General features: G+C 41.9%; 1 protein-coding gene across 1 annotated transcript in view; it reads left to right on the top strand.

Annotated features, from left to right (window-relative positions):
- The window catches only part of zfr (zinc finger RNA binding protein), a 44679-nt gene extending 41619 nt beyond the window's left edge, over window positions 1-3060 (top strand). The window contains exon 20 of the mRNA XM_030723461.1: window positions 1918-3060. Coding sequence (XP_030579321.1) covers window positions 1918-2100 — 183 coding nt within the window. The 3' untranslated portion in view covers window positions 2101-3060. The remainder of the gene's footprint in view (window positions 1-1917) is intronic.
- The last annotated feature ends 5952 nt before the right edge of the window (window positions 3061-9012 follow it).

The raw sequence follows: 9012 nt of genomic DNA on the forward strand, positions 1-9012 counted from the left end.
CGGCATTTCAGGGTTAGGAGCTCCAGGTTAGGTGAACATGATTGTTTCAGAAGGACAACATTCCTACTGTCACACCAGTTGTTATTAATCATTAGGCACACACCTCCTCCTCTTGATTTTCCAGACTCACTCGTTCTGTCCGTGTGATGAACACTGAAGAACTCCGACGGCTGTACGGCGTGGTCCGGTATGAGGGGAGTCAGCCATGTCTCCGTGAGACAGATGATGTTGCAGTCCCTTATGTCCCTCTGAAACTGTATCCTGGCCCTGAGTTCGTCCAGCTTGTTATCCAGTGACTGGACATTAGCCAACAGGATGCTCGGCAGTGGCGTTTGGTGCGCTCTGCGCCTCAGCCTCTCTCTTACGCCGGCTCTTTTCCCTCGGGGCCTTGTCCATGACCTGGGTCCTTTGTTTGAGCTGGCCCACTGGAAACGAAGTATTTCCTGAGGCCAAGTCGGGTCGGGAGAAAAAGGTGTCAGAATACAGCCAGAGTGCTGTATTCTGATATTAAAAAGAGTCTGTCTGTCATACGTGATATGACACAGAGCAGGCGGAATTATAAAGTCCAAAATTAGAGCTAAACCTAATATAAACAAACAAAGCATAGGAGCAGGTACGACGGCTGCTGACCTCACCGGCGCCATCTTGAAAAAGGTGCATTATGTAGTAATAACCCTGTAAACACATGATTGTAATATGATGTGACTAGCTTGTAAGTATGCATTATATCTGGCTTATTGTTACAGATTCTAAAAAACAATGCAATTCAATTTTAATTCTATAGCACCAAATCACAACAGTCACCTCAATGCGCTTTTGGTTACATGGATTATAGAAGAACTTTTTATTGTCACACACATGCAGTGAAATTCAGTCTCTGCATTTAACCCATCACACATCAAGCACACACACAGCACAACATGTGGAGCAGGGGGCAGCTAGAAAGCGCCCGGAGAGCAACTGGGGGTTAAAGGCCTTGCTCAAGGGCCCACAGTGGTGCCACTGAGAGTGGAGAGTGCACTTCAACCCCTCAATACCAGTCTGAGGGTTCTCTGTCCAATAAAGTCAAAAAGGACAAAAAATATCTTTTAAAAAAAAATAAATAAATTGTACCACCTTCGTAGTCCACCAAACCCAGGTTTAACCCTAAAGTTACTTGGATAAGCCAGAATCTTTGTACTATAGGACCCGGGTTTCTTCCACATGTGGTATTGTGTGTACTTTCTTTCTCTCAATCATATCAGCCAACTGTCTCTCCCTTTAACATAGTCCCTGCTCTCACCTCCACCCTCCTCCTGTCTCATCTGCCTGTCTTGAGTACTAAGTACTCTTGGATTCTTTTGTACTTTTTTGAGAGTGGATTCATTGGCTCTCCCCTTTTGTCATTATCTCTTGTTTTGACCAAGTGCTTCAGTGGTTGAAATTGTCATGGAAAAATTGTAGGTAACAAAGTGTAGCGGTCTCTTCAATCAAAATATGAGATGATTGTTGTACACTAGCCTGAAAAATTCATCCCATATCCTTTTTCCAGCGTATGAGTGATTACCTTCTGGAAGATGTTCTAGATCAAGTAGCTGTAAAACAAACCACTCCTTCCTCCCATTATCTATTTCACTGTTAAATAAGAACTGGAATGTTTATCAAAGTTGAATATTTGTTGGAGTGAATGTGGGAAACAATTTTTGGTTTCCTATGTGTAGTTTTTTTTTTTTATTATTATAATTTATTTCCCGTGTGGGACAATAAAGTTTATTCAATTCAGCTCAGTTCATCAGGTCAGGCTTCGCATAACAAGCAAATGGATCCCCCAAAACACAAATCCTGCTTTCATTTGATTAAGACTGTGTTAAAAGGATTTCTTGTGGCTACATTGGCTTTCACTAAAAATGTTTTGAAACTGTCTTCCTGTGTGTTCAGTTTGCTCTGAGGCTGCTGGCATTCCGTCAGATCCATAAAGTTTTGGGTATGGACCCTCTACCGCAGATGAACCCTCGCTTCAGCATCCGCAACAGCCGGAAACGTCGCCGTGACAACAGTGATGGAACGGACAGCTTCGAGGGTGAAGGCAAAAAAGACAAAAAAGATTATGACAGTTTCTAAGCTTCTGTTATTAATTTAAAGCAATCTACATACCAGCTGTACTAAAATGTTGTATGCTTGTCTCCTGTGTACTGGCTTTAGTTTTTAGCTCCAAATGTACCAGTGTAACTGCAGCCTCACTTTGTATTACACAGATGTGTATTGTTTTAGTTGTAGATTTCTTACCGTTGGGGCTAAGAACTCTGTGTTAGACAGAGCCATTTTTACCTGATGTGCTTACACAGAGTTGAATACAGCAGTGCTTAAGCTTCTGTCACTGCTACCTTCTTAACTGTTTGTTTAAAGTTGAGGGAGCAGGTGGCGATCTGAGGATCACAAGTGGAGCCAGACTAAACTATAATGTGGATCAGAAGGAAAAGTAAGGATAAATATCAATGCCTTCATTCATCTGTATAGTTGCATTCAGAGGTGGTTTGTGTTTTTGTTGTTACTGTTGTGAAGCTTTCATTTGGCCCACAGATATTTCAAAGTTCCTCTTTTGAACATGTATTGCTGTGCTTGATGCAAGTGCTGTTTGATGCTGTGGTCTTGTTACGTTTCGATGCTAAGCTACACTTGAAGACCTATGGGATGCAGCAGATTCAGAAGAATATTTAAATGTTCATATAACTTTGTTAGTAGTCACATTGTAAGCCCAAAAATGTAGTTTTGTCTTTTCTTTTGCATATATAAAGTGTTTGTGTAATCTATAGATGTAAAAAAGAGAAGTTTTGATTTGTGGAAAAAGTGGCCATGTTCACATTGCATACTGTTTTGGCTTTTTAATTTGGTTTTTTTGTTTAATGAAGATTATATTTGCTTGCTTGCTTACCTCTTAGCCTGGGTCGGTGCTAAATCAGTTCAGTACTGGGGAGAAGGTTGACATAATGAGTGTAGGTCCTGCTGTGAATGCTCACTGTGCTCTGCATTCTGCTTTTGCTTCCAGCAGAATAAATACGTTTCCAGTTGTTGCTTCCTGAATACACTTTTCTCTCGTGTAATCCTGTGTAAATACAGTATTGTCTATACATACACTCACTGGCCTTTTTTGTTTTCTATATAGCTGTTAGATATTTGTCTCAACAAGCAGTTTAATTCAATCACATGGTAGCGTCTAGACAGGGTCAGGATGACCTGCTAACGTTCAAACTGAGTTTGTGAATAGAGGTGTGAAGGTGATGTGACTTTGAATATGGCATGCTGGTTGGTGCCAGATGGGCTGGTTGGAGTATTTCAGAAACTGCTGATTGACTGGGATTTTCTTACACATTCATCTCTAAGCTTTACAGAAGAAAACGAGGAATCCACTGAGCGGCAGGACTCCCGGAGAAAATGGTTGTTTAGGTGAGAATGGACAGAATGCTTCAAGCTGATAGGAAGGCAACAGTAACTCAAATAACTGCATGTTGCAACCAAAGTGTGCAGAAGAGCATCTCTGGATATACATCTTGAACCTTGAAGCAGATGGGCTACAGTAGCAGATGACCACAGCTAAGAACAGGAAACTGCTACAGTTCACATGAGCCTACCACAGTTGTTTAATGGAAGAAGAATGGTGCCTGAGGCCTGCACTATGAAGCAGGATTTTGTCTTATTTAGGGTACTTTAAGATGCAGCTTCAGGGTTAATGATGGGTTTTCAGCTTTACAAAGGTGGTTCACTTCTTTCTAGGGTCTATCACCCTGCTGAATTTGTAAGTATGCTCACAACAGTCTCTATATTTTAGAATAGTTAAAAAAAAAAAAAAAAATGTTATAAATAGATTTGCATGTCATTGAGTGATCCCCTACAACACTGACAGAATTCTGGCTCCCACAGATTACAATTAATCAACTGCAGATACTGCAGATCTCAGCTCGGTATGTGTACAAAGCACACTGTCGGGTCGTGGTTGCGGCTCTCTCCCGCTGCCTCTCTTACCAGGCGGAAGTGAGACCAATGACAGCAAATGCACCTTGATAGAAATTCCACACCTTACAAAAACTCACTGGAGAAGAGCAGGTTTCGTTTCCAGGATTTATTGAAGCACAAAGTTAAACAAAGTACAAGAAAGCAAAAAGCCCTCCCGGGAGTGTGTGCCTTTAGAGCTGTTGCAAGGGAGATAAAAGTGCAACAAGTGCACTAAAAGGAGTCCGATAGAGCCAAAAAAAGCAGTCCTCTCTCAACTTTGCCTCTGCTTTTTATCGCCCAAACTCGCTCCTCCTGCTGTTATCAGGAACAATGGGCATAGTAGAATGCTCCCAATCCACTATGTATCGTACTAGTTCGATCCTCATGCACTGGCTTCATGACTGTTATCTGGGCTGCTATAAACAAACAACTTTTCCCATGTGAAAATACCTCCCACCAGAGCACTCCTATCCATATTTTCACATTATAAGAAACACTTTTAGGGGGGTCTTATCTCAATATCACAATATCTTTTCCTTACATTATAACAGTAGCTCAGGTGGAGCATCAACTCCCCTCTTCAGGACACACACTCCCCGCTACTAGACCTTCTCTCTGGCAATATTGTGTCAAAAGTGCACTGTGTACAAAAGTGAACCTCTAAATATGAATGAGTGCAGTTCTACCCGTGGAAAAAACCCAAGGCCTTGGGCAGAGCAGGCTTCAGTCCTTTCCACTCACCTAAAGCATGTAGTGTTCCAGTGTGTGAGTGACAATATAGGTGACATATAATATATAAAGTGACCATTAAATCAATGTGGGTGATTAATATATGTAACATTACATGATATAAAAACATCCATCCATCCACCCACTTCCGCACTTCCGCTGGGGGGGCTGGAGCCTATCCCAGCTGTCATAGGACAAGAGGCAGGGTACACCCTGAACAGGTCGCCAGCCTGTTGCAGGGCCAACACAGAGTTACAGACAACCTTTCACACTCACATTCACACACTCAGTCACACCTATGGGCAATTTAGATTAGCCAATTAACCTAACCCCAGTAAGTGCATGTCTTTGGAATGTGGGAGGAAACCGGAGTACCCGGAGGAAACCCACGCAAGCATGGAGAGAACATGCAAACTCCACACAGAGAGAGGGAGAGGCCTGGGCCAAGGTGGAATCGAACCCAGGCCTTCCAGATGTTATTCTAACTGTGAGGCAGCAGTGCTAACCACTGCGCCACCGTGCTGCCCATGATATAAAAACATTGCTAGAGAATACTGATGTCGAATGATAAAAATACACCACAACACCTGTCCACAGAATCAGTTTCTTCCATTCAAACCTCTCATGGGTAATGGAAGAAATATAAAAATTACCATCTATCGCCTTCGGTCTGGAGGTCCATGTGAGATTGTTCCTCATGGGGTGAGAATATTCATGAGAAAGGTGGTAGATCAGCCCAGAACTACAGGTGAGGAGACCACAGTCACCAACAACACCACTGGTAATGCACCACACCAGGGATCCTCAAATCCAGGCCTCGTGGCCCGGTGTCCTGCAGGTTTTACATGTGTCTCTGCTTCAACACGCCTGAGTCAAATATAGAAGCCATTAGCAGTACTCTGGAGAACTTGACTGCATACTGAGGAGGTAATTCAGCCATTTGATTCAGGTGTGTTGGATCAGGGACACATCTAAAACCTGCAGGACACCAGACCTTGAGGCCTGGATTTGAGGATCCCTGCACTACACCATAATGGATTGAAATTTTGCGGTTCCTGCTAAAGAAGGCACAGGCCCATTTGTCTTCACACAGAAAAACTTTCAAGATGATTTGCTGTCCCTTTGCTCACAATACAGAAATTAAATTAATCTGCCTACATAATTTTTTTTAGATGCCAGAAAATCAATATTATGATACAATATTTAACTGTAGAAAGTGATGTACAGAATTGTGTAGCGATGTAGTGACTGAAGGGCTTATAAATTACACTGTCTGGCCAAAAAAACGTTGCCACAAAAAAAACAAAAAAAGGTCACACACTAATATTTTGTTGGACTGCCTTTAGCTTTGATTACGGCATGCATTCACTGTGACATTGTTTTGATAGTCTTCTGCAATGTCACAAGATTTATTTCTATCCAGTGTTGCATTAATTTTTTACCAAGATCTTGCAGTGATGATGGCAGATTCTGACCACTGCGCAAAGCCTTCTCCAACACATCCCAATGGGGTTGAGGTCTGGACTCTGTGGTGGCCAATCCATGTGTGAAAATGATGCCTCATATTCCCAGAAGCACTCTTTCACAATTCAAGCCTGATGAATCCTGGCATTGTCATCTTGAAATATACCTGTGCCATCAGGGAAGAAAAAAAATCCATTGATGGAATAAGCTGGTCATTCAGTATATTGAGGTAGTCAGCTGACCTCATTCTGTGAGCACATAATGTTGGTAAACCTAGACCTGACCAACTGCAGCAACCCCAGATCATAGCACTGCCCCCACAGGCTTGTACAGTAGGCACTAGGCATGATGGGTGCATCACTTCACCTGCCTCTCTTCTTACCCTGATGCGCCCATCACTCTGGAACAGGGTAAATCTGGACTCATCAGACCACATGACCTTCTTCCATTGCTCCAATCTTTATGCTCCGTAGCAAATTGAAGCCTTTTTTTCCAGATAGCCTCACTCAGAAGTTTTCTTAAGGCTACACAGCAGTTCAATCCTTTGAGTTCCCTTCACATTGTGCGTGTGGAAATGCTTTTACTTTCACTATTAAACATAGCCCTGAGTGCTACTGTTGTTTTTCTTCGATTTGATTTCACTAAAGGTTTTAGTGATCGCCGATCACGATTATTCAGGATTTTTTTCCAGCCACATTTCTTCCTCGAAGACGATGGGTCCCCACTGTCCTTCCAGTTTTTGATAATGCGTTGGACAGTTCTTAACCCAATATTAGTAGTTTCTGCAATCTCCTTAGATGTTTGATGCATGCCAATGATTTGACCCTTTGACATCTTTTCCACAACCTCGCGATGTCTTTTGACATGGACATAAGAACCCACCGTGACACAGGTGTCACCGCCCCTTCAAATGTTCTGGAAATTTTCCTTTTCAACTGTTTCTCATATTTTAACCCATGGAGTCCCTAAGTGACACATACTGAACAACCTGATGTGGTCATGTGACATGTCATGTGAGTTTAAGTTACCTTGACAACATTTCCAAGATGTCCGTGTGCCTGACTGGCTCATGTCACAGAGCAAGCCAATTTTAAAAAGCTGTTTTTTTGTTTCAAAAGGTAAGATTCAAGCCATTTATCAATTGATTTCCTTCAATTACAAGTCCTTGATAGTATTCATTCTGTCCTGATCAAATTCTTTCAGTAATTTGATATAAAACAAATGAGGAAAATATAGCTGTGACATATATGTCACATCGGGACTTTACACAAAAAATCTTCATTAAAAACCCCATGTGGCATATTTGTCACAAAAAGAAATGAAGTAATGTTCTGCTGAGGTTATCTGGCTGATTTAAATTAAGAAACAATTACTGCTCCCCTAGTAAATATAAATTAATAAAATTAATTAATAAACAAGTTTCTACTGCAAAATATATTGACTATAACTCATTACCATTTTATTAGTTTCTGTAGCATGAATAGCAAAAAGCGGTACAGTGTCCAGGATGCACTAGAAATCATTCAAGCAGATGACAGTGAGTTTGAGGGATGTGAAGATAGCTCAGATGAAGACCCTGACTATACTCCCAGCAGCAAAGACATTGAAAAGGATGAGTCTAGTGAGTCCTGTGATTCAGACGATAGTGAATTAAATGAGGAACCACAGCCCAAGATGAATCCTGCCCAGCAAAATACTGGTGTTAAAGGAAGAACTCTGCCATCAAACCAAAACTACACAGTGTCTGCAGACAACTTTTTCACTTCAGTGGCACTGGTTCTTGAGCTTCTACAGTGGCAGATCTACTTTGTAGGAACAATCAGAAGCAATCGCCTGGCTGGCTGTCAGCTTGAGGATCAGAAAAGCCTTGCCAAGAGAGGCAGAGGGGCTGCTGATGTCAGAGTGGAAAAAAAAGAAAGCATTGCCGGTGTCAAGTGGTATGACAACAGATGTGTTGCCCTGATCTCCTCTTACTGTGCCGCAGAACCTCAGGACAAAGCTCAACACTGGAGTAAATCAGACAAAGCATTTGTGGAAGTCAACAGGCCACACATTGTGAAGGAGTACAACACATACATGGGAGGGTTAGACCTCCTAGATGCATGTGTTGGTAGACACAAGTACCACATGAGGTCACAGAGGTGGTACCTGTACCTGTTTTGGCAGACCATAATGCTGGCCGTGGTAAATGCATGGCTGCTCTACCATCGCGACTGTAATCTACTTGAAGTCAACAAGCCAATGAAACAAAGGTGCTTCCAGGCAGAGGTGGCATCAAGCTTAATTCTCTTGCACTCACAAAGGGGTCGACCATCACTCTGCGCCACATCTCCACCTCCACCACCAAAGAGAGTATGAGTTTGCTTGGAAAGATGTTCACTTGGAAAAGGTTTCACACTGGTCCAAGCGGACCTCACATACACAAAGGTTTTGACCAAGAGTAGTTTATTGGTCACTTTTTCAGTTTTGTTAACAGTTCCACTTATTTGTGAAGAAGATTTCTAATATGTAGCTGTGCGCAAATATTTGTGTTGTAAAGCAACTCTAAGGAGGATTTTGTTGTTGAATCCAAGAGCTAAAGTTATTATTTTGACCCACTGTTGTGGAAATGATAATAAAAAGGGAGTAAGTGTTACAAAGCAAGAAAAGACTATCAAGCAAATTCATTTTATATTGAGAATAATATGTACCTTTAACGCCCGATGTGACATATCAGTAACATTTCAGATCTTTGACTCTGGGGGGAGTTGTTTTGAAAAAAATGTCAGAAATATTTTCTTTGTGATCTGTTCATTCAGAATGATGACCCACATAATTTTCCTCCAAGGAGAAATGGGTGTGGGTTCTTAT

Source organism: Archocentrus centrarchus, unplaced genomic scaffold (genome assembly GCF_007364275.1).
Source record: "Archocentrus centrarchus isolate MPI-CPG fArcCen1 unplaced genomic scaffold, fArcCen1 scaffold_26_ctg1, whole genome shotgun sequence".
Lineage (NCBI taxonomy): Eukaryota > Metazoa > Chordata > Actinopteri > Cichliformes > Cichlidae > Archocentrus > Archocentrus centrarchus.